Source organism: Brachyhypopomus gauderio, chromosome 10, assembly GCF_052324685.1.
Source record: "Brachyhypopomus gauderio isolate BG-103 chromosome 10, BGAUD_0.2, whole genome shotgun sequence".
Lineage (NCBI taxonomy): Eukaryota > Metazoa > Chordata > Actinopteri > Gymnotiformes > Hypopomidae > Brachyhypopomus > Brachyhypopomus gauderio.
Window position 1 is genome coordinate 23,655,354 of NC_135220.1, and position 25,880 is coordinate 23,681,233.

General features: G+C 46.7%; 2 protein-coding genes across 4 annotated transcripts in view; both read left to right on the top strand.

Annotated features, from left to right (window-relative positions):
* Nucleotides 1-8,937, top strand: part of pdlim5b (PDZ and LIM domain 5b) — a 49,480-nt gene extending 40,543 nt beyond the window's left edge. For both annotated transcript variants that reach the window (XM_077020574.1, XM_077020575.1), the window contains 5 exons: nucleotides 1,853-2,048; nucleotides 6,673-6,853; nucleotides 7,689-7,809; nucleotides 8,082-8,197; nucleotides 8,305-8,937. In XM_077020574.1, the coding sequence (XP_076876689.1) occupies nucleotides 1,853-2,048; nucleotides 6,673-6,853; nucleotides 7,689-7,809; nucleotides 8,082-8,197; nucleotides 8,305-8,394 (704 nt within the window). In that variant the 3' untranslated portion in view covers nucleotides 8,395-8,937. The remainder of the gene's footprint in view (nucleotides 1-1,852; nucleotides 2,049-6,672; nucleotides 6,854-7,688; nucleotides 7,810-8,081; nucleotides 8,198-8,304) is intronic.
* A 1,400-nt stretch (nucleotides 8,938-10,337) lies between these two features.
* Nucleotides 10,338-25,880, top strand: part of bmpr1bb (bone morphogenetic protein receptor, type IBb) — a 63,221-nt gene continuing 47,678 nt past the window's right edge. Inside the window, exons 1-2 of one of the 2 annotated variants that reach the window (XM_077020576.1) lie at nucleotides 10,338-10,537; nucleotides 11,397-11,478. The gene's annotated coding sequence lies outside the window, so the exon portion shown is untranslated. The remainder of the gene's footprint in view (nucleotides 10,538-11,396; nucleotides 11,479-25,880) is intronic. The other variant, XM_077020577.1, reaches the window with a different exon arrangement.

Below are 25,880 nucleotides of genomic sequence, written 5' to 3' on the forward strand. Positions count from 1 at the left end.
GAGTGATTCCAGACTTCGAGCAAATGAGGATGGACCGTCCTGCAGTTGCAAGATTAAAAATGTCTCTATGGCTGAGAGGCAACGCTGGTGCACAGGAAATCCATCCATCTAAGACCGCATCTGGGCCTCTTTTCGCCAAGAGACCTGTGACAGTGCGTGACATCACGCTAAAAATGACACCTCCCTCCTACTGGCACCTTCTGTTAACGCTTGTGATCAGAACCACCCAGCCTGGGGTCAGCTCATATAGACAGCCGAGCCAGTTTGAGGTTTCGACAAAATTTCAGCTTGGGTAAGTCGCCTCCAGGAATCTTCAAACGTAATTCGAGTAGACGTGTGTTGGGTGTGAAGGGAGGAAGAGGGGGAACGTGGTCTGGAACAGAGCGGCTGCCTCTCGGGCCCATCAGGCTCGGTGCAGGGAGGAAACGCTCGCGTTATCTAACTTTAGCCTCAGGATGTGTAGAGCCCTGGGCCAGAGCATCTGCTGGAGAAAAGCCATGACTCGGCAGAAGAGCAGCATGACTCGACACTGACTATCTCCGTTCTGCAATTGGACCAGACACCCACCGCTTCCCACTTTCACTGTTTTGCCTTTCCCAGACATCGTGGGGAGGCGGGGAGTGACTGGGCCCATCTGGAAGTCATGGGAATTTTGTTTTGTGTTTGTTTTGTGTTTTGCTAGCTGTCTCCTGTGCATTGACCGTGCCTGCAGAGCTCTGGGGAGCTGTTATATATTCAAACGCAGCCAGCACTGCACGCCAGTAGCCGAGTGGCTCTGGGCAGCCCGTGATGAAGACGTTCGGGCCTTCAAGACTGCGTGGATAATGCCTTTTATTGAGGGTGAATGTGAAACACATGCATCGTTATTTTGGTGGAGCTGTTAGATCTGATGGGAAGACGATGGTCTTTAGGCCAGTGTGTGATTCGGGGAGTCCTGGGCAGGAAATCCCCCCCACCCCCATCTGTCATGAGCACATCTTTGTGACAGCTGAGCTGGCGGCCAGAGAGAAGGGGATACATCCTCCAGATGTCTATCAGCTGAATATAAGACACCCCTGGAGCCGTGAGTCACCACGGCCTCTCCCTCCTCCTTATGGCGCCTTTCAGGAACGTGTTACTTTAGCACCAGCGTGACTGGCAGGCTGTAACGACTGGCTGGAAGGCCGAGGGTGGGTTCTTCGGATTGCGGAGGACGGGTTCCCCAACACCTCGCGCTGCCCCGCGAGCACACAGCACTGTTGACTCGACTCACCAGCTTCTCATCGCCAGGGCGCCCATGACGCGACGCAACCTGGACTGGCTTGGCTGGAGGCTGGCTCTGTAACTCCCACCACTGCACCGTGACCTCTGCCCCCCTCCCGGGGCTGCACAGGCAGGGAGAGAAGGGGAGGATTGTCCCTATCCTCTCTGGACGTCTAGAGACTGTTGGGAGGGGGGGTGGGATTATTTTGCCAGGTGTCTCCTCTGGCTCTGGGAATGTTGTTTTTTTTTCCCCCCTCTCTTTACTTGGGTAAACCGATCCTTTGTTAGGGCCGGGGTGGTGTGGCTGTCTCGGTCAGAGATAGCCCATCCTCCAAGGCCCTGCGATGAACCCACCGAGGAGAGAGTCCGAGCATGGATCTTAACAAGGGGCTCTCCGTCCTCTACGGTCACGCTACACAGCCATGCACAATATGAGCTGATCTTATTACACCCCTCCATGGCAGTGCCACACAGTCTTCCCTGTAGTCATTCAGATACCGTAGTGGGTCAAGTTCATGTACTGGTCACTCAGATTAGAATCTCTGTCTCTGTCTCTCTGTCTCTCTCTCTCTCTCTCTCTCTCTCTCTCTCTCCCTCCATCTCTGATTAGGTTTCCCCAGAGCAGGTGGACCGGCGGGGAACGCTACGCCTTCCTTCGGGCAGGTGAGCAACAGCGTTCCGAAGGGCCCCGGCCGCCCCTCACCACAGTCTCACCCTAAAGACCAGGACACTCTGGTGCAGAGAGCGGAACACATCCCGGCCGGAACCCGTACGCCCATGTGTGCCCACTGCAACATGGCCATCAGGTTGGGCTTACGTTACCTTCTTTCAATGAGCACCGTTCTCCACACACCCTAAACGCTATCTATGCTATTAAGTATAGTACATCATCTTTTACATTCAAAGTCTCTTTCGGGCTAACAATCCAAAGCTCTACTAGAACATATGAGAACAGCACCAAGAGGCAGTGTTGAAGAGAACCTTTTGGGTTATCTGAAAGGTTATCTGTTGTCTGCTCACAGTGAGACCTGTGTTTTACAAATACCGTGTCAGCGAGATGTTCATGAGGCAAAGTGTGACATCTAAACATCCAGAACTTCGCCATGAAGACATGAAGGGTGTGAGCACAGCTCACGTCAAGCTTCCGCAGAGAAAGAACATGAGGAGTGAATGGTGATTTTCGTACATTCTTAGCCAGTTGTGTTACTTGCCTCATACCATTTAAACTGCAGCGAGACCGTTTCAGCAGAGCGCAGACAGAGCTGCTTGTGTGGAAGGTGTGAGCCCTATTTGAGCAAACATTTGGAACTGCGCTAATGTTTTCCATTACTCTTTACAAAAGCATAATTGGTAGAGAAATACAAGTCACCAGAAATTAGCAGCCAAACTTGAGTGTGAGCAGTTTATTAATAGACAATGGAAATAGCACATCCGGCATCTTGCGTAAGCCACTCTGAAACCCATGAAGCATCAGGTTTGAGCCGTGCGTGTGTATATAATATTATATATATATATATATATATATATATATATATATATATATATATATATACACACACACTCTCACTCTGGCCACTTTTGTTAGGTACACCTTGCTACAGAGATGGACCTCCTTTTGCCTTCAGAGCTGCTTTAATCCTTCGTGGCATAGATTCAACGGGGTTCTGGAAAACATTCATCAGAAAGTCTTGACATGATAGCATCACGCAGTTGCTGCAGATTTCTTGGCTGCACATCCATGATGTGAATCTCCTGTTCAATCACATCCTGAAGGTGCTCTATAGGATTGAGATCTGGTGACTGTGGAGGCCATTTGAATACAGTGAACTCATTGTTGTGTTCAAGAAACCAGTCCGAGATTTGCGCTTTATGAAATGGCGCATTATCCTGCTAGAAGTAGCCATCAGAAGACTGGTACTGGTACACTGTGGTCATAAAGGGACGGACATGGTCAGCAACAATACTCAGGCTGTGTCATTGACACGATGCTCAATTGGTACTAATGGGCCCAAAGTGTGCCAGGAAAATGTTCCCCACACCATTGCACCACCAGCAGCCTGAATTGTTGATACAAGGCAGGATGGATCCATGCTTTCATGTTGTTGACGCCAAATTCTGACCCTACCATCTGAATGTCACAGCTAAAATCAGACCAGGCAACATTTTTCCAATCTTCTTTTGTCCAATTTTGGTGAGCCTGTGTGAATTGTAGCCTCAGTTTCCTGTTCTTAGCTGACAGGATTGGCACCCGGCGTGGTCTTCTGCTGCTGTAGCTCATCCGCTTCAATGTTCGACATGTTGTGCATTCAGAGACGCTCTTCTGCATGTCTCGGTTGTAACGACTGGTTATTTGAGTTACTGTTGCTATTCTATCAGCTCTCACCAGTCTGGCCTTTCTCCTCTGACCTCTGGCATCAACAAGGCATTTGCAAGCCGCTCACTGGATATTTTCTCTTAGAGATGGTTGAGTGAATATATAGAGATAGATAGATAGATGGATATATTTTCATTATTTGTTCAACAAAAGTAATTTCTCTCTCCAAAAACCTCCCTTTGCAGCAATTACTTCAACCAAATGTCTTCTGTAACCACAAATTAGATTTTTGCCCACTTCTCCTTGCAGAACTGTGCCAGTTGAGAGAGGCTGGAGGGACATCTGGCATGTTCCACCTGCTTCAGGTCTTTCCACAGCTATGAGATTTCTATGATATTGAGGTCTGGATTTTGGCCAGTCCAAAGTGCTAATCTTCTTTCTCTTAAACCATTCCTTGGTAGTTTTGCTGGAATGCTTTGGGTTGTTTTGTTGCATAATCCATTTCCGGCTCAGCTTCAACTCCCTGGCCTATCAACAAATTCTTGACCAGAATCTCCTGTTTCAGGGAGTTGATGATTCTCTGGATTATATGGAGTTGTCCAGGTCCGGAGGCAGGAAAGCAGCCAGCACCATGCTTCACTGTTGGGAGGATGAGGTTCTCTCTATATGCAGTTTTGACTCTTCTCCAAACAGGGCGCCTGTGATTGTACCCAAATAATTCAATTTTGGACTCATCTGTCCAAAGAATGGACTTTCAGAAATCCTCTAGTTTGTCCTAGTGCTTTAGGGCAACTGTGTTCGTTCTTGAGAGCAACTCCCACGAATTACATGTCTATTGATTTTTTTTTTTTTTTGCCTGATTATAGATGCATGTACATTTATCCTAGATGCTGCCAGAGAGAACTATATCTCTCTGGAGGTGATATGTGGGTTGGCCTTTACCTAAGTTATTTTTCTGGTGCTTCTTGGTTTTGATGGATGTCCACTTCTAGGCAGTGTTGCGGTGATGCTGAGTGTTCTCCATTTGTAAATTGTCTTTTAGTGGATGGATGTAGCTGAAATCTTTTAATCACTGTGGCTCAAATCTTTTCCCAAGGATGTCTCATTTGATTGGTCTGCTTAATTGATTCATTGAGCAATCGCTTGTTTCACCTGATTCTTGCACTTAATTGACTTCACCAATACAGCTGTGGTTCATTTACTTTTGCACATGCTCCGATTCCATGTTTCATGTAGTCACCTTGAAACGAATTTCCCTCAAAACAAGTAAATAGAATAGATGAGCATAAAGCTGACATTTCACATACAAAAACAAGTGATAAAATTAAGAGAATCATGGTAAAAAGAAAAATCTAAACTACTCAAGAAGTTCACAAATGTTCAAGCAACACTGTATATAGGGGTGGAGCAAATTATGATTCTTCACACATCCAGTTAATTAGGTTGGTGAGCTATATCAAAAAGGACTCTAGTTCTGTGCCATAACTATGTTGCAGATATTATTCTATGGCCCGACATTTTTCTTTGCATGTCTGGCTCACAGCTTGTTTCGGCCTAATGCTCGCAGCGCTAATCACAAAGGCAGATCAGCAAAAAATAGCTTTAGTAGTTCTCGCACTCTGGAAGCAACGAGTTGATCCTTGGCCATTATCACACAACCTCACTACCTCGCTCTACCTCGTTTACATGGCCCTTCCTTTTCTTCGCACCACCTCTGCCACCCTCGCATTGCTCAAGGCATGACATTACCAAGATGCACTTTGAGTGGTTACTGAAATACCAATAGCAGCATTGTACTTAATATGGAGCACTCGTCTTTCAGCACCCATAAAATTAGGCCCTCTTTAAGAATAAATGGATAAATATAAATGGGTTCGTAACATTAAATGGGTACATATTGCATAAGGCCTTCCTAATCGAGGCTTCTAAGGCATTTTATATGCAGTGTAATGGCTGCTCACAGAAGATCATGTCCTGTAATAAATTATTAAATTGTCCACAGCACTGTCTCTTCCATCCTCTTGACCCGTAGCGTAAAATCTGAGCGGGCTCGTGTAAAGCCATCACAGGCCCCAGCCAGTGTCGGTATGGGCGGAGCATGTGGCCTGAGCCTTAATTTGTTGGGAAAGTAATTGCCGATTAATTGGGCGTGACAGCTGGGCTGAGCAGGGGCTGCGCTGCGTTCATCGGAGCCGAGCGAGAGTTCACAGGGCTTCGCTGTGCCTTGTTATCATCCAGTAGCTCAGGCTGGACTGCTGCACCTACACCCCCCCACCCCCCCACCCCCGGCAGCTCAAGCCACGGGGCTGGTGTAGGTTACACCACCGCGGCACGGGGACAGACTCGCAGACTCCTGGCAAAAAATGGGCGTGACATCCAAGCTCGAGGGCTCCGTTTTCGGCATTTGATACGCTCCAAGTCCTTTTGTTTTCCCTCTCAGCTAATCATCCGATTTGTAACCTGCATCCCAGCTGACAGAGTGTTACCCCTGCAGATCACTACACTAGATCACTTCACCAGATCACTACACCAGATCACTACACCAGATCACTACACCAGATCACTACACCAGATCACTTCACCAGATCACTTCACCAGATCACTACACTAGATCACTACACCAGATCACTACACCAGATCACTACACTAGATCACTACACTAGATCACTACACTAGATCACTACACTAGATCACTACACTAGATCACTACACTAGATCACTACACCAGATCACTACACCAGATCACTAGGTTCAGAGCCTCAAAACACTTTTCACAGAGTGAAGGTTAGGCCATAGCATTTGAAGCTTAGCATTGAGAATGAATGTTTTTTTTTGAAAAAATTTATTAAATATTCATATTTATTAATTTGTATTCTGTGTTTGCATTAATGGAATTAGGAATTATGAATGCAGTGTTTATGCCCCTGTGTCTTTCTTCTACCACAGCAGACACTGAAGTACTAAAATGAGAATTCTTCACTCATATGAGCTTCTATAAGTGACTTCAGCTGCCATGCAGATAGATCCCTTTCTCTCTCTTTGATCTAGATTTACTATTGCAACATTTATTAGAAGGCTCCCAGAAGTGCTTTATTGTCTTTCTCTCCTCTGCGTAGGGGCCCTTTCCTAGTGGCCTTGGGGAAGTCGTGGCACAAGGAGGAGTTTAACTGTGCACACTGCCAAACCTCCCTGTCCGAAGTGGGCTTCGTGGAGGAGCACGGTGCCTTCTACTGCGAGCACTGCTACGAGCAGTTCCTTGCACCCACCTGCTTCCGCTGTCAGCAGAAGATCCTCGGGGTGAGTGTCTCAGCACGCCGCTGAAACTCCGGAGCAACTCCACTGTCCAGGTCCTTGGAGATGCACTCGCAGGTGTTTGTGACAGAAGCGTAAAGGAGTTGGAAGGAATAGTTTAACATTTTTAATTGGGGTCATAAGGTCTGTGAGACAAAAAGCGCGGCGGCGTGCGCCCCCACCGCCCCAACCTGTGACAATTAACAATGGCTCTGGCACATCAGCTTCAGGGGGGCAGCGTCGGGTGTTTGCAAGGTCAGCCCCACAACGAGAGGCTAGGCTAGATTTCAGCCCTGCACTGTGGGGCTAACGCTGTGCTAGGCTAGGCTAGACTTCAGCACTCCAGCACAGCCCACTTAGCCACCGCTAACCACGTTGTCTTGTTTACTGGCTCTGCTCAAAGGCATCATTAAAATGTGTTTGATCATCTCAAGGTCATCTGGCTGAGGAATCAGGGAGTTTTTTTTTTTCTTTTTTCTTTTCTTAGCCGTCCTTGGCTTGGGAGAAAAACGGCAGGTCCTCCTAAATGAGGCGTGGTGTGGGAAACATAATTTTGTGAATGCCGATAAAGCGGCAGCAGTATTGGCAATTTAGTGATATTTTTGCTATATTTAGCTAATCAGGCTAAAATTTTTATATACTTTACCAATACCAGGGATGGTGTTCAAGGTTGTTGGACCAATAGTTGGCACCCTTATGAATTTTGTGGCCCCTTGATTACTCTGCCACTATTCTGCTAATATTTAGCAATGTATGAAAAATGACAATGTCCACTGTATCACACATTATTAAAAAATATAGCATATTCATCTCTTATTAATGAATATTATTTTTTTAACAGGAAGTCATCAATGCTCTGAAGCAAACTTGGCATGTGTACTGCTTCCTCTGCTCCTCCTGCCAGCAGCCTATCCGCAACAACACCTTCCACCTGGAGGACGGAGAGCCCTACTGTGAGAGAGGTGAGGGGGCGGGGCTAGTCCAACCTGCACCTCCACCTGTCCCACCCTCACAGACTGCCATCAGTAACAGCACAGTCATCAAGTGATCTGTGCTCGTTACAGTCATTAAACTGATGTTTACAGGTTATCGGAGGAGTGCTAAAACTCGCACACAGTGTACAACCCTTATGGGTCATCCTGACTGTTGCCGTTGAATCTCATCTTTGTGAAATGTGTTATGGGCCATTAATCACATGGACTAACCACTCTCTGGTCTATGCCTCTTTTGTCAGATTATTACGCCCTCTTTGGTACCAATTGCCATGGCTGTGACTTCCCCATCGAGGCTGGTGACAAGTTTTTGGAGGCCTTGGGCTTTACCTGGCATGACACCTGTTTCGTCTGCTCCGTAAGTTCACACTACACCAAAAGACAAGACATACAGGTCACATGTAGTTTCTGGTGCTTCATTTTAATGGCACGTTCCACTGTTATGGGGTGGTGTCTTTTCTCCAGGTCTGCAGCAGCAGTCTAGAGGGCCAGACATTCTTCTCCAAAAAGGACAAACCCCTGTGCAAGAAGCATGCGCACAATGTCGTAATCTGAGCCCATCCGCTGGCCGGGGAACCATGGTAATGGGATGGAAGCATCAACGATCTCTGCCTGTTGTTTGTAATGTTTCTCCGGCTGTAATGTTTTCGCTTTATATGGTGTTAATAACGTCCTTAATAGAGATGGTTATGGGAATGTGTTCTTTAGTGCTCTGATGTGTTGACCTTTGGATTATGTGTAGTTTGTTACCAGTCACTCACCATGTCGTGCATGTTATTTTCCTCAATGGGAACGCAAAGAAATAAAGTATTTCCTTTCTTTTTTTTTTTATTTTTAACAAAATGTTTTTGAAGACAGTAATATATAACTGCTTTTGTCCCATACATTAACTGTCATCTCAAATACACATGCTGAAGAGACATTTTAAAAGAGAGATCTTAAAAGTACGGTTGTCTGTTTTGTTTCTAGTGTTAATGTAAAATTATGCAATAATGTGCAAAAAATAAATAAAATAAATAACTGTTATGTAGTGGGGATATCGTAGTGCAGAGTGGGTCCTCAAATTTAACTGAGAATAAACCTCACGGGAAAAAAAAACGGTTTCCATGGTCGTCCTTTGAGAGACTAATTTGGATTTTTTTTTTCATGTACTACAATAATAAAAAATATATATACTTAATCTGTAATTTGCTGTCATGCTATACGAAACGGATTTAGATACATACTGAATGTTCTCAAGATGCAGGTCTAATTCTAGGTAGTTTTATCAGCACTGAAATATTCTGCTTTCAATATCACTCATGTGCCAGTAACCCCTTCCCTTTCACCCCTCCACTCCTCTAGGGTCTGAAACAGAGCTCTATTTATCTCCCTACCTTTATTGGGGCTTGTGGGATAAATTTGGGGGTTTCTAAGGGCTTTGCACATTTTACTGCACTGACCGTGTCTGGGTGGAAAAATGTTTTAAGGACAGTGCCATTTCTGTGTTTTGTGTTCCCCCACCATCACCACCCATGTGTTTAATCTTTGGGTTTGGGTTCAAGTTTTGAAGTAGAGTGTGATCTTTTCAACACAAACCTATCATACAGGAACTTATACAGATCTTGACACCAAACTGCTAAATCTCTACCGATTTAGCGGCAGTAAGAGCATCTTGGTTTTTTACATTTGAAAACCTTTAATTTGCTCTGCAGACATGAGTACTTTGCAATTTTTTGTTTACATGATTCCATCACTGGTTAAGCTTGTTTATTACCTCCTAATTGAGAAATGGGGAAATAAACACTGTTATCAGGCTCTGCATGAAGGTGTAGTAAATATTAATACATACTGCAATGTGAGTGAACTCAGTGGGTTGCTTCGTCCTGCCAGTGATTAAGTGTCGTCTGGAATTACATTGGAGAAAAGTGTGAATTACAATTGAGTTTTCACCAGTTGAGGTTTAGGGTTAAAATGCAATTGCAAATGCAATTATTGTTCAGATATAATGAATTAATTTAATGTTTTATAGAATGTTAGAATGCCAAGTTTAATTTGCCATGATATGTGTTGTACACAGCAAAACTGAATCATTAACTGTATTTGGTTTTGGTCAAAACAATACATTTACTTTTTATCCTATACTTGTTGGCACATTTACTTAATTACAGAGTCCCTGAGTTTGTGTCCGTTTTTATTTACGGGAAAAAAACAATGTGTTGTGAGGGCAACATTTTCATGTTTGAGGAATAAAGCTGTCCATAGTGAATAAGCATACAAGAGCATTGAGAATGTTGTTAAACATTTGTAATACATCTTGTTTGTTCTCATCACGACACATGTATGCGCCGTTATACACTGAATTTGAAATGGTGAAAAATTAAGAACAAGAGAGTGTGAGGTCCAGTATTTGTGAAATGAAGTCCAGTGTACATTTTTCTTTCGTAGCTGTTTGGTCCAGAATCGGGGGCAGGTATTGCTTTTTGTGCGTCTAGGTGTACTTCACTTCAACGTCGATGGTAGGAGCCCTTTCCGCTACCCGAGTACGCGGTTGATGAAGGCGAAGGGCTCCTTGACTTGGAAGAAGCTACTGAAGACTGAACTCAAACACAATAACTGAATTCTACCGTCTGCTAATCAATGTAATGTTTTGTACTTAACTAAGTTGAATCTTTACCTGGGAAAATACACTGGACAATTCGGACTGGCGTACAGTAAGGTGAGTACCGTTTCCTAACTGAAACGTAGCGCAATTGTGACAGCCGCGCGCAGTTCGTGAAGTACGATTTGAAAGCTGAGGCAGGGAAACTTTTTGATTTCTTCTCGTTTCTCATTTATTCGGTCGACGCGTGCATAACTGCCTGCTATTTGTCCAAGTAAGGTATAAGGTTTCTTTAACACAAACCAATATATCGCCAAACTTTCCTCGCTTGCCTTGGAGTCTGCTCGAGGCATGCTTTTCTCTGTGGCGCTCTGAGCAAGATGAAGATCTGAGAGATATGCTGGTACGCACCTTTGAGTTTTCGTTTCCTTATTTTCCAACGAATTATATTTATCGCACTGCGCAGCCACGGTAGAATACCGTAACCATATCATTTTAATAAGAGGCAGTGATTTACTAACAAGCATCATTTTGGAATGCGGTGAAATCGGTCGCTTCTATACATTGTCAAAAGCAATAGGCTATATAGGATACTTCAAACTTGGCTGCATTGGTCTAACGAACTGTGGCAATCTGCGTCAGTGACCAGCGTTAAAAAAATCGTATTAATATAAATATAATTACTATAATCTCATATAATATTAATGACCCATTTTTTTCAAAATAAGCCCACGGCAAAAATTAAAAAGGTTATAACCTATGCCAGAAGTTTTGAATGATTCATTTGTTTAAAAAACATAACCTACCTTATGTCAAACCTGATTTTAAATATCCCATATTGATAGATTTATGTTTTATAGATTGATAGATTGATAGTTCTTATGTTTTGTCTTAGTGGGAGAGGGTCCTGCTAGGTGATATTTCGTGAATGTACCTGGACGTACCAGCACGATGTATTATGTGCTTGTTCCTATAGATGTCCTGCTGCGTAATTGAGGGTCTTATAATTCAATAAGGTGCTTGGCTTCACTCTCAAGCCTGCCATTGTATGGACTAAGGTAAGCTCCACCTCTTATTCACTGTGTAATTGCTGAGATGAATCAATTAATGACAGCTTTATGTGACCAGGGTATTTATAGAAATAAGTGACAGTAGGTATTTGCTACAAATGCACTTTTGACACAGGCACCTCACTTTCGGGGAATGTTGTATCTCAGCGGAAAGTCTAGAAAAGTCTAGAACACACACATTCACATTCTTTTCTTTCCCTCAGCATCACACACAGTCCACACTGTTCCTGCGAACTGTTTCTTAATAAACATTGTGCTTTGGCGTCATTTGGAAGCCAAATGTCTTTCGAGGCAGAGTTAGATGCAACTGTTTGTTAGCATGTCTGTGCGGAGGGAGGTGGTTTTAGCCACGAGCCCATCGGAGCAGAGGAACGTCTGCCTCGCCGCTGCCGTGCTCAGCGGTGGGAATCGTGGAGTAGTCCAGCCAGCTGCTCCATCTCCCTCCGGACCGCCTGCTGTATCACTCTTGAACGAGCTCCATACTGTCCGTCCCTGTTCGGAGGGAAACACAAATGAACAAAAACAAGGTTCAGACCTTCTCAGCCTCCCTCTTGGTCCAGTAACCAGAACCAGCTGCATGTTAGCATACGTTATGACCAGATATTTCTACGAGGAAACGTCACCTCGATGTTTTTTTTTGTTGCTGGATAACTTATGTCTTGTTCTAGACCTGTACTGTGTTGGTGGATGCTGAAGTGGATGAAGGCCGTCGAATGTGCAGTGATATGAAAATTTTGTGTCATTAACGCTGGCATTGTAGGGCTGGACACTCATGAGCTCCTGTGTTGTGGAGGGTTTGTGGGGGAATGTGGTGTAGTGCTCCGTGTTGGTGGCTGAAGGCATTGTAGGGAACAAGAGAGTGGCATTGTGGGGCATGTGACATGGCAGGGCAATCGTTCCCCAGTGGCATACGGGGGGAAGAGGCTCGATGCCTCCATGGGCTCAAAGGGTGGGGGTCATGCACCCGTCTGCCATAAGGCCTGTTGGCTGGGTTATTTTGTCCATCCCGCCCTCTCGGAAGGTGGGCCGACGTGGTGCTCCATCACCACGCAACCTGGTCTCTCTGCGCAGGAGTTCCAACCACCCATGGCCAGATCTGTTTCACCACAGCACGCTTCTGAGTTCCTGGTTCTGAGGCACAGACCCAAACCACCGATGCATCCGCAAGGGCTCTAGTGTCTACGGATCTACTGTGGGGTCTGTCTTTCTCTCGTTCTCTCTCCCCCTCTCTCACTCTTGTTTCTCTCTCCCTCAACATGACATTAGTGATCCTGTTGGTTAGAGTTAAAAGTCTAATGTGGAAACGTATCAGCTGAGGCTTAACATTGCTTTGGATATCATAATGTGACATAGTGAAGTCCTTCACTAAGCAGGCCTGGAAGCTATCTGTTATCATTTAGGTTTGCTTCAGCCAAACACTTGGCAGTGTTTGATATAGTGTTGGTGGTGTGTGATGTAGTGTTGTCAATGTTTGATGTAGTGTTGGTGATGTGATGTAGGTATTGTAGCCACCCCAACGGTGTTCACTTGTTTGCATTGGAATGTGAAAGGATCTGCCATGCCTCCTCCCTTGACTCAGTCTATATACCCCCTGGGCTGCCGCGAGAGCCACTAACGAGCTTCTGATGGGGCCAGAGAAGGGGCCATTTTAAGCCCCTCCCCCAAGGTAGGAGTAGATCCTGGGGTGTGCTGTCATGGCGATGCAGAGGTCAGGCATGGCCATCTCAATTCTCACCGCAGTCGCAACATGCCAGGAGGTGGTGGATGTAGACGTGCGGAGTTCGGTGTCGTCATGGCCACAGTTCACCGGTGTTCTCTACTCTCTCAGGGGCTTCCTCTCCTGTGAAGAAAATCCCTCCCACAAAGAGATACAAAGATCTTTCAACACAAAGTGGGGGGGAGGTTCAGGTTCTTTTTTTTTTTGCTTTTTAACTTTTCCAGCTACCAAAACAGTGGCCTTGGTCTAGGTCATTCTCTCTCTCTCTCTCTCTCTCTCTCTCTCTCTCTCTCTTTTCTACTGCCTGTTTTGCGAGGAACACAAACCCTAACCCTCTGGAAGGAGCTTGCTCTCACTCGGCGGTCAGCAGCTGCACCCCCCTCCCTTCTCCAGTCGTTGAGAGGTTGGGGGTTTGGGGGTTTGGGGGGTTTGGGGGTTGGGGTGGTGCTGGATGGGTGTACCGGGTTTAGGGTTGGGGGGTGGAGAATGGATCAGAGCTTAGCTGTATTAGCTGACCCTTCACCCTCGGCTTCCGCTCGCATAATTGCAGGAAGCGAGGCCGACCAATGAGAAGAGAAGAGGCCGGCCTCGCATTAATGAGCTCAGAGGTGCAAGTGTTGTTAAAGTAGACAGGCAGCCATTTTGTCCGGACTGAATCTGGGGAGAGACCTGAGAGGTGTTATCTATTTCAAACCCACACCTCTTATTCCCTTATAGCCATATGTTTGCTCAATACCCTCAAAACAATACATTTGTAAATATAAACAACAAAGGTAAATATGACCTTGTGAGTCTCTGTACTAATAGGGCTATCAAAATATGTGTTGAAGGACGTACTGTGTGAGAGAGATATGTCAGATACGTCTCAAATCTTAACGCCATGATTGAATCTGTTTTGGGGCATGGCAGTGCTGCTGTGCCAACCAGCGGTGGTGATTGGAGAAAAGTTCCCCTCCATCTCCAATAAGTGAAAACGTGTAAACTGTGGCCAGGCGGGCGGGCGATGCCCGAGATGAAAGCCCCACACGCGTAACCCCCCCGGCCCCCCACCACTCCACACGTGACGCCGTCTATTATCTGTGGTGCGGCGCAGACGATACGAGGGCCGGGAGATTTATGACACCTCTGCCTTTGATACCGGCCGCGGGACAAATGCACAGAGGGAAACAATTGAGAGTAGGGGTGCAGGCCACGAGCCCACCCGCTGCTGTTTCATCTGACGAGCTGTGTGTGTGTGTGTGAGTGAACGTGTGTGTGTGTGTGTGTGTGTGTGTGTGTGTGTGTGTGCGTGCGCATCTGCGTCTCTTTATCGTCGTCTTATGAACCGCTTGCTATGGCAATGTTCCCGCAAATGTTTGAAAGATTCGATCACTGTCGTACCGTCTCTGCCAGTAATCGGCAGTGGTGCTGCAGCCGTTGGAGGCCGCGGAGGCCTCCATTAGGAGAAGGGCGGAGGAGACATGCATTATGAATGCTGCGTTTAGCCCTGGGCTTGTGGGGAATGGTGTTATGCAGAAGGGAATGGTCATCCACACAAACACACACACACACACACACACACACACACACACACACACATACAGTTGTTAGTGAGGGAATATTTTACCACCCCCACCCCAATGGTGAGGCAAGAGAGGTGCAGGTGGGGTGGAGCAGGTGTTGGGTTTCAGAGCTCTGATGAGGTATGCCCACATAGGGTTGGAGTGTGGTGAAGCAACACCGCACGTACCCCACACATCACTGTGGCCCCCCACCATGACCTTTATGACCCGTCACTCCTGCACGCGTCCTCCGGCACCGTCCCGGCCCCGTCTCACACCCCTCACAACGGCCCACCTGTCCAACCAAACAGCCATGTCCTCCCATTAGTTGGTTTACCAACGCAAAAGGGAAGGCCTTGTCCATCTGCCTCGAGCCATTTGAGAGAATAAAATGGTATTGCACGAGTGATGAATCCCCAAATGATGAAACCTGTTAGTCCAGTCCACTGAAGTCTGTTTATTTAGAAATGCCTGTCTTCCTGCCTCTCATTCAGAGAACATACACAGGCCGGTATCTTGGCCAGGTTCTCCAGTTCTTGGCTTTTATACAATATTTTCACGAACAAGGCTTTATTTATTTTTCTGCCTAATGGACACATTGAGTGTGGATTAGTTCTGTGTCAGAAATTGTATTTAGCCATGCTCGAATGCCTCTGACCTTTGCTCCCTGAACCTCGACAAGAAATCTCACATAGGCAGTGTAATTAATAGAAATGTATTTCATCATGTCTTCGTTAACAGTAGGTTTGTAGTTTGTGCTCCATGGGTTTTGGTAAAAAAAAAAAACACCAGCATTCCTGTGAGAGTTAATGTTGGATTTGAATTAAAATCAAGTTAATTCAACACTTGCATTTTACAGTGCAGGCGTTAAACAGAATGAAACTGCCTGAACAGTCCTGAAAAGACAAGAATGCTTTCAGTTCAAGTTTCTTTCATTGTCCTATTCTTTTTGTCTTGTGGCAGCAGCCGTCGGTGCAGAAAATCTTAAGCTTAAAAGGTGCCGTGTTCATTAACGCTTGAAACATTTTGAAAGAAACTCGAGAAAAGAGAGAGAGAGAGGGAGTGAGAAACACGAGGAGAGACAAAGAGGGAGAGAGAGAGAGCGAATGAGTTTCATTGTGTAGGCTTGATTTAAATGACTGTACTGTTCAGCTTGTTTCATCGTTTTATCTATGACATTGAGTTCTGTTTCACCTGGACCCATTTGAAAAGACAACTGTGAGGCCAAAGTGTAAAATCAATTCTTCTATTCCAAGTTTCTAGATGAGAAAAATACAACAACTTCCGCTTCTCCCTCTACAACAGTGTCAGGCTAGGAGACATCTAGATTCAGCTAGTAGATTTGTGTATCCTGACAGCAGTTGGTCATTTGTAAGTGGTTGGTTGTGAGGTGGTTGTTTCTGAGCATGTTGGTGGTGAGGTGTTTGGTGGTGAGGTGCTTGGTTGTGAGGTGCTTGGTGGTGAGCTTGTTAGTTTTGAGGTGGCTGGTTATGAGGTAGTTAGTTGGGAGTTGGGTGGTTATGAGCTGGTTTGTGGTGAGGTGGTTGGTTGGGAGTTGGTTGGATGGGAGGTATTTGGTTGTGAGGTTATAGGTTGCTAGGTGGGTGGTGGTTGGTTGTGAGCTGGTTGGTTGTGAGTAGGTTTCAGCTAGTTTTTGGTTGAAAACATTTGCAAACTGAAACCTTAGCTGGACTCTGATTGCTTGTTCACACCATTTATAAATAGACATACTGGACAAAGTAATAATGCTGCAACACCTTCTGTGTGAGGATGATCCAGGCAAGAATTACACATCGTCTAAATAATAAAAAAGGCTGTTAGGAACAAAACAAGTAAACCCACAGAAAGTGTTACTGTGCCATTTTGGTGGCACCTCAGCGAAGTGATGTACTGCCAGTGTGACCCAGTGTGCCCAGGTGACCTAGTGTGGCATGTACCAGCAAGCGATGGGTTTACCTATGCGTGCAAACCTGTAGAGACACGGATGGCACATCTAAGGTGAGGGGCTTCTAATCCGAACAGGCCCTCCTAGATGAGACAGGGAGGTGGGGTTTGGGGTCATCTTGTTCCACTTTCTGTTAAACCTCCCCTCTCCTCAGGGCCTTCCCGTGTCTTTGATAATTGCAATGAATCCGCTCGCAGCCGGAGGGTCAGGACATCCAGCGTCTTTAGTCCTGATGAGGGGAAGGGGGTGCGGGAGGACGCGAGGACGAATTACTCCAAGCTGCAGCCTGCCGTGACGTCTCGCTCTCAGAGAGTGGAGGAGCACGCTCTTCCTGCTATTACAGATATGCAGGGAGAGAATTAGGGAGGGAGGGATGAAGGGAGAGAGAGAGGTGAGTGGAGTAATAGAGGAAGAGCAGAGTCCAGAGAGGGTCTGGAATCTAATATTTGTGAGCTCTGGGATGTGTAATCAGATTGGACTAATGTTGGTGTTCCATCAGTGTATCGTATGTGCAGACTGGAAATATATATATATATATATATATATATATATATATATATATATATATATATATATATATATATATATATATATATATATATATGAAGATGAGAAGAATCTTGATGAGCACTATAGAATGGGCGTCTGTACATGGCTATTGCAGTGACAGTAATGACAGCTCTGCTGGTCTGTAGTGGCAAACCAGAGCTGTGATATCATTCCTGTTAGTGAGGAGATGGGGCTAATCCAATGATGCTATCTGGTTTGTCTAGTTATTACCTACCGGGTGCTCTGGAAATGCTGTAGTAAACATGTCCTCTGTCACATTACGGTTTGTTAAGTGGCCACATTTTCTGGCCAGAAGGACATTTTTTCTCGCAGGCAGCTCAAATGCAAGCAGAGAGAGGCCAGAGAAAACAGCTATTCCAGGAGATGAAGATTTATTGATCTGAATATCGATCCATTTGCGCAACACTTTTCTCTACATTATTGATATATTTTCGTTCTTCCTCCATTGGGTCAAATCTCTGGAGCTGATGAGCACAAAGCCGTCTGTCTCGGCGAGTCACGTGCTGGTGAGACGTTACTTGTCGAGTTCATTTGATTGGTTGTGGTCAAGGCGACAGGCCGCTGTGTCCACTCTGTCACCGTGTTTGCTTTCTCTGTGTGAGTTCTGCCTCTCTTGAGCCCTGGGCGCTTCGGGCCCTGTACCAGACCCAGAGTACGGCGCAGTCTGCTGGGCGCTGTCTGCTGGACGCTGTCCACTCTGATCGCACATTAAGCGGCAGACGTAGACACGCTCACACATCCTTGGCATCTCTCTCCCTCAGACCTGCTGTGTAGCGGCGGGAGGCTGCAAGGAGAGGTGAGGGGGGCAGTGGGGGGGGGGGGGGGGGGGTATAGGGTGTTTGGGGGGGGTTCTGGCGTCCAGCCCCCTAGATGCGTCTCTGCACAAAGACCCACTGTTGCTCTGTGTTATGTCAGAGCAAGACAAGCAAAGTTAAACACGGTTTCCCCTGCCAACGCGGGCCAAGGATCACTCGAGATATCGGGGAGCGACTGCCAGGCCTGGCGTGGAGGAGGGCGATGCTAGCCATTGCTCTGATTTAGATATCTCAATTAAAGCTCAACACACCTCACTTAAGGCCAGGAGGGGGATCACAGAGAGCGAGACACGCGTGAGACCAGCGCACTGCAGCAGCAGGCTGTTGCTACGGTGCTTTGAATACGTCAGGCCGTTGAATTTAATCAGCGTTACTGAGCTGTTATGCACTGAACCTGCCACGGCGCGAGCTTCTATAAACACGCCGATGGGATGAAGGGGAGTCCACATTAGTTACTGGCTGTTGTGCAGTCAGGATTTAAGAAGAGGAACCGGCTGTTTCTCTGGTGTCAAGAGTAACATAGACCCTGAAAGAGTTCCAGGAATTCTAGTGCTAAAGTTCACGCCATAGCTCCATCTGTGATTGAATCTCAGGAAATAGGAGACAGCTCTGTGTGTGAATGTGTGTGTGTGTGGGTGGAAGGGGGGGGGGGGGTGAATGTGAGTATATTTGTGTGCACCCAAGAATGTGTGCACCCATATGTGCTTTGACAATAATCGATACATGTGCATGGTTGGCGGTTCCTGCTTGGATTCCTCCGACCACGATAATCTCCATCCCTCCCATACGCGTCCCCGCCTGCGTCCGACGGAGAGGCAGCCATCCGGATGTTTTCACGTCCCCCCCCCCCCTCCGCTGCAGGTGTGCGGGTGCAGGACGAAGCCCTCCCTGTGCACGGAGCCGCTGGGCGTGAGTGGGCCGGCAGAGAAAGGCCCAGACATCCAGCGTGTTTACAGGAGCTGTCACAGGGGAGAGCTGTCCAGCTTCCACAGCCCAAACGCTCCCCTCCATTCCGGTCCGAGCCGGATTCCTCTGTGCACTTCGCTGAAAACACCTCTCGTTCACTTGAGCAATGCCATGGATTTGCCCCTGAGTGTTTTCCTGTGTGTGTGTGTATGTATATATATTTTATATATATATATATATATATATATATATATATATATATATATATATATATATATATATATATATATATATATATACACATTTATTTTTTGGTCTTGAAAAGTGAGGACCAGTCTTGGAGGAGTCTTTGTTCTCCAATCCCAAAGTGCCCATTCAGGACGTGTTGGTAACACAACCCTGTGCACTTCCTTTAAACACTTCTGACAGAGAGTGCCACTCCAAGCAGGAGAAAGGGAAAGAAGGAAAAACAGATGAGATCCGATCCCTTCTCCCTCACTTCATCTCTCTGTTGCGGCCATGGTTTTGATGATGGATTTCAAACGGATTTCACATATGTTGCACGTTTTCTTAAACACACCCTCACAGTCATACACAAACACAGCCATTCGCCGCCATACCTACTTCATTTCCTCATGGGGGTGGCGCATAACGTGTGTTTTGCATGGGTTTGAACCTGTGAGCTGCGATATCCGTTATTTGCATAATTCTGATTAGATAACGTGTACCCAGTTCCAAAGAAGCTGCTACATGTGATTGACTGCACATGATTTGCAGGGTTTCCTAGAAAGGGGGTGTGCCCAATGAATGTCATGATATTTGTTTATTCAGCATGTAAATGTATGTTTCATACTACGCAGGCACCTGTCTGCCTAACAACAGTGTTGCTAGGGCGTGTCGCATCAGAATCACTGCTGGGTTGAGAGTCACCCTTCAGCCAGCAGGTGTGCTGGGCTTGTCCTGACCAATGAGGGAGGCCAATAAGGCCGATGTGACTGGGCTATTGCCTCCGACTGCACACAGCTCTACGTGGTGCATTCTGGTCCGGTAATGACCTGCGCTGGGTCACACAGCCACACCTCATCAGTTCCAGGGAAGAGAGCCTCATATTATTAGCGGAGCTGCTGGCTGTGGTCACATGCCCCAGCAGGTCTCGGTTCATATCGCTGGGCATCAGGGAACACACGGACGCATGTTGCCCCGGGAGTCCTGTCGCTATAGATGCCACGTTCTTCTTTTGCGTCCTCTGTGCAGCGACATCGGCAGTTGGAGTCTGGCTTAGATGCCTTTGGTCCTTCCCGTGCTGTGTGTGGATTTTGGCCACACTGCGTCCTACAACAGCTGTGAAACTAGCTAAAGGATTGGCCAAACAACAATAAAAAAAGATCCACTAGGTCTCAGGATCCGATTGGAGCCAGTCAGGCACTCCGCCGTCTCCTATGCCTACGGGTGCCGCACACAGAAGTGAGGGGCAGGTGCCCTGGCCGCCAGCTGCAGGCGCAGGTACACAAAAGCTGAAGGGGCCCAGGAGAGAGCCCTGGGGCCAGCCTCACAGCGGTAGCGTCTCCAAACCACAAATATCGGCTTAGGGCTGCATCGGGTCCCAGAAGAACTGGCGGAAGCAGCGTAGCTTGTATTTTGGTCTCTGGTCTTTGGACTCGTGTTTCTCTTTTTATCACTCCTAATTCCTCAGCTGGAAATAGTTTGGTCATTTTGTTGTCATTTTCTAAACTTGAACGCGGGGCTCTTTTTCACAGCTCGCCCTGTTGCATGGTCTAATCTGAGACAGCTGGAATATCAGTCACACGGTGTGCACCGCAGACGGCTCCAGATTTTATGGTGTTTGATTGCAGCTAGCTGCCTGCATTTTCTGACACATACACACACACCGACACACACTCACACACACACATATATAGACACACACACACACAAGCAGTGAGAGCTCATATGCTCACTTTGGGCTTTATTATCTTGTCACTTCTGCATGTCTATTTAAGGCATTTGTTTTTCACTTTCTTCCATGCTCTCTCTTTCTCTCTCTCCGTGCACATTCTATCTCTTGCTCTTTCTTTCTTTGTAGTTCTCTAACTTTCTCTTTCTCTGAACTGTAGGGGAGAGGCACAGCTCCAAAGATATTTATAACAATAACAGGGATAACAGTGCTGTAATTCCAAATCATTTTCCAGGAAGTCGGTCCAGACACAGAGACACACAACTCTCTCTCTCTCTCTCTCTCTCTCTCTCTCTCTCTCTCTCTCTCTCTCTCTTTCTCTCTCTCTCTCTCTCTCGTTTTTGGATAATGGACACTACTGAGATCATTTCCAAATCTGTCGCAGTATCACGTTTTGTTTTGGCTGTTTATTGTGACTATGTTCCGACGATATCTACTTGCAAGGCGAAAGGGGACCAACCAGAATATTAACTTAGTTGGCCGAGTCGTCGCCGTGGGGACTGAGCAGCTTTGAATGGAGAATAGCCTCCACAGTGCGGTGCCGTGGTAGGAACTTTAATTGCAGGTGTACTGCCTCTACAAGCAGATGTGAACTGTGTTTCATGCCGCATACAGGTGGCATACGTGCAATACTCTGTTTTATTTGTCTCACATCCAGCAGCTTATTAATAATTTCTTCAATGAAGGGAAAACCAGCAAAGGAGCAAAGATCACCTTCACATGCATTTACATGCAGCCTATGAATAAACATCAATATTTTGGTGTGCAATTTGAATGCAGAGCCCAAACAATCGACCCTGTCTGCCAAAAATAAGAATGCTTCTAAAACTCCAGTGGTAATGAACCACACATACGATTTGTTATTTATAGAACCTCTCAATCTCTGCCTTTCAACTCGTAGAGTGTTGGATTTGAGCGCTAGCCATGGGTTCTGTTTTTGTAAAAATTAACAGACATTTCCAGGCGGGTGTGCACGTTAACACACATTTCCAGGCGGGTGTATGAGTTGCCTGATTGAGCGCAGTGATGAATGGGAATGAGGCATGAGGGTAGGTGATCTTGAAGGCAGAGCCAAAGCCCCTCAGGCCGCCGCCCACCTCAGGCCGCCACCCACCTCAGGCCGCCGCCCACCTCAGGCCGCCACCTACTCGTGGCTCCCAGGTCCAGGTCTCACCAACTGGACAATCCGCTTAGCAGTTAGCACTTAACATTCATAAATAAAAAACAAAACAGAAAAAGCCAATAGCATAATTAGTGGGCCAAAAGTGCATTTAAGTGGGGAGAGTATATTGTACAGTCATTAGTTTCTAACCTCCCACTAACAGGAAAGGATTTAACTCTGAATTTTATTAGAACTCACAAATGTGGAAACACTTATAGTTATAACTCAGTTTATACTAAATGAACATTTTTCCACCTACATTTAGTCAAATGTCAGCTTGAAATTTTGAAGGACCTGGCTGTAGCTGTCTTCCGTGGGTTTTCCTATTCCAGTGCGTTGATTTTTCCACCAAGCCACTAAGGTTTTTCCTTTTTGAGGTGCCACCCACAGGGCGTTTTAAACCCTGCACCTAAACTTGAACACATCAGCTTCATATAAAGAATATCAAAGTTCATAACTGTCGATACAGGCATATCTGTCAAAGTGTATTCATGATATTTCACTGTATCGATGAATTGTCCACAACCCTGGTTCTCTGGGCTGTGGAGGGGGAGTGAGCCCCAGGACAGGAACTGGGGTCAAGGGTGATGGGGGGGTTTCCTCTCACTCCCTCTACGACTCTTGCAGCTCTGCAGCCGTGTGTGAACAGCTGCTTTTCCAGCCTACCACCTGCACCAGTCTCGCCACTCCAGTACAGTAGAGCTCTTTGTAGGGTTCTTAAAGATCAGCGCCAATGAATGGGAGACTGGCCGCTGAGCAGTTTGGCCATCAGGAACCGGGAGGATAAACAGCCCATGGGTTTGAGGGGCCTCCACTCCATCGCCACGGCATTGCTTCGCTCTTCTATTGAGCTCCCAGGCCTCTGTTCCTCTTTCATCTACATATCTAGATGTGTGTGTGTGTGTATATATATATATATATATATATATATATATATATATATATACACAAGGATACACTCTCTGTCCGTCCATCCGTCTCTCCCTCTCTCTCTCTCTCTCTCTCTCTCTCTCTCTCTCTCTCTCTCTCAAAGGCCACTTTTTAGGTACGCCTATCCAACTGCTCATTAACGCAAGTGTCGAATCAGCCGATCACATGGCAGCAACTCAATGCATTTAGGCATGTACACATGGCCAAAACGACGTGCTGCAGTTTAAACCGAGCACCAGAATGGAGAAGAAAGGTGATTTAATTAAGGTGATTTGAATGTGGCAAGGTTGTTGGTGCCAGACGGGCTGGCATTTCAAAAACTGCTGATTTACTAGGATTTTCACACACAACCATTTCTAGGTTTCACAGAGAATGGTCAGAAAAAAAGAAAATATCCAGTGAGTGGCAGTTCTGTGAGCGCAAATGCCTTGTTGATGCCTGAGGTCAGAGCAGAATGGCCAGACTGGTTTGAGCTGATAGAATGGCAACAGTAACTCAAATAACCAGTCGTTACAACCGAGACATGCAGAATAGCATCTCTGAATGCACAACATGTCGAACCTTCAAGTGGATTGGCTACAGCAGCAGAAGACCACGCCGGGTGCCAATCCTGTCAGCTAAAAACAGGAAAGTGAGGATACAATTCGCACAGGCTCTCCAAAATTGCCTGGTCTAGTGAGTCTCGATTTCTGCTGCGACATTTGGATTGTAGGGTCAGAATTTGGCATCAACAACATGAAAGCATGGATCCATCCTGCCTTGTATCAACGGTTTAGGCTGGTGCAATGGTGTGGGGGATATTTTCCTGGCACACTTTGGGCCCATTAGTACCAATTGAGCATCGTGTCAACGCCACAGCCTACCTAAGTATCGTTGCTGACCATGTCCATCCCTTTATTACCACAGTGTACCCGTCTGATGGCTACTTCCAGCAGGATAACGAATCATCTCAGACTGGTTTCTTGAACACAACAGTGAGGAACACTGTACTCAAATGGCCTCCACAGTCACAAGATTTCAATCTAATAGAGCACCTTTGGGATGTGGTGGAATGGGAGATTTGCATCATGGATGTGCAGCCGACTGCAGCAACTGCGTGATGCTATCATGTCAATATGGACCAGACTCTCTGAGGAATGTTTCCAGTACCTTGTTGAATCTATGCCACAAAGGATTAAGACAGTTCTGAAGGCTAAAGGGGGTCCAACCCGGTACTATCAAGGTGTACCTAATAAAGTGGCCGGTGAGTGTATATTGTCTCATAAGCTAGAGCCATATGTATAAGCTGACCCATGTTTGACTAGAGCAGTGTGAACAGAGCATGTCTTGTACAGGAGTGCGCAGGAGAAGGAAAACCTCAAAAACTCAAATGTGAAAATGAGTGGAACTCCCAGGACTTTCAAAACAAGGCAGCAGATTTAATGACACATACCTGGACAGCTTAGAGCATGGAAAGCCCCCCGGCATCCCCATGCGCACCCCACCCGACGGTCCAAGCACAGCTGCTCACCACCGTCTGCAGACTTCTGGAGAAATAATAACAAAAATAACAAGGTAATGAAACTATGGTTAAGGTTCCCCCCCCCCCCCCCCCCCCTCTTTCTCTCTGCACTGTGATGCCCACTGTTTGTCTGCTTTTGGAATTCTGCAGTGCTAGCCGTTGCAGTCCATGACTGGTGGGTTGTCGGTCACCTGCAGGTGGAAGGGGTTTGTGGAAGGGGTCAACTGAGGGGTTTGGGGTGTAGCGCTGAGGTTTTTCAGACCAGAAGCCTGGACACTTGGCTGGGTTTTGGATGAGAGTGGACAGAAGGAACAGTAACAAACACCACCACCAAACCAGATTCTCCCAACCCTTCCACTCCATCCTTCTGTAAGAGAAGGCTGGTCATAATCTGGCCCACCGCTGTGGATAACGCTCTCATTCAAAGCAAGGCTACCCATGTGGAACCATGGAGTGTTCTCACAATGGCCTAGCCTGAGCTCCTCCACCTGTGGCATGTCTCCCCGAGGGTCACTGTTGGAGTGTTCAGGGAGAGGGGGTCTGGAGAGTGCTGTGGGGGTCCGCTGTGTGGAGCTTTCTGCTCTGTGCTCTGGCACACAGAGATCTACTCAAAGCTGCTCTCTAATCCTCTGTAGAAAGCAAAGCCTCTCTATGCAAACAGAGCTGGAATGAACACCAGTGACTGTGTGTGTGTGTGTGTGTGTGTGTGTGTGTGTGTGTGTGTGTGTGTGTGTGTGTGTGTGTGTGTGTGTGTGTGTGTGTGTGTGTGTGTGTGTGTGTGTGTGTGAGTGTGTGCGTGTGTGTGTGCGTGTGTGTATGTATGCAGGAATAACATTCTCCCCACCAGCATGCGATGCTTGGCTACTTTTAGAGCCTGGGTGTCAGTGGTGGTTGACTGTCTTTCACCATCTCGTTTGTACTGTGTTATTGTGTCTCGGAAACAGTAAAAGCCAGTCCCCCCCACAGACCCGACCCTCAGTGGCTTACTGCACTCGTGCATTCTCCCTGCTTCTCTCATCTCGTGTAAACAGAAAAAAGCTCACGCTCCAGACAGAATGGCAGATTTGTTCGCCTCTTCAGTCTCGTTGACTGTGTTCCCATCCCCGCACAGTTAAACTGGCAGGACAGCTGTCCCGGGCCGCTCCGGATAATCCGCCTGCACTCGTCTTGGCATGGGGAAGCCGCCATGTGTTTTGTTTTACGGACCGTGCTGTTAACCTTCGTCCGTTTCCAGTACAGACACCTGAGCCACAGGGTAATCAGAGAGGGATTCAGGGGGAGTCTTTGAACCTTGGCCTGTTCAACAACCAGCTTTAATGCCTAGTAGCTGAAGTCCATCAGAGGAGAAT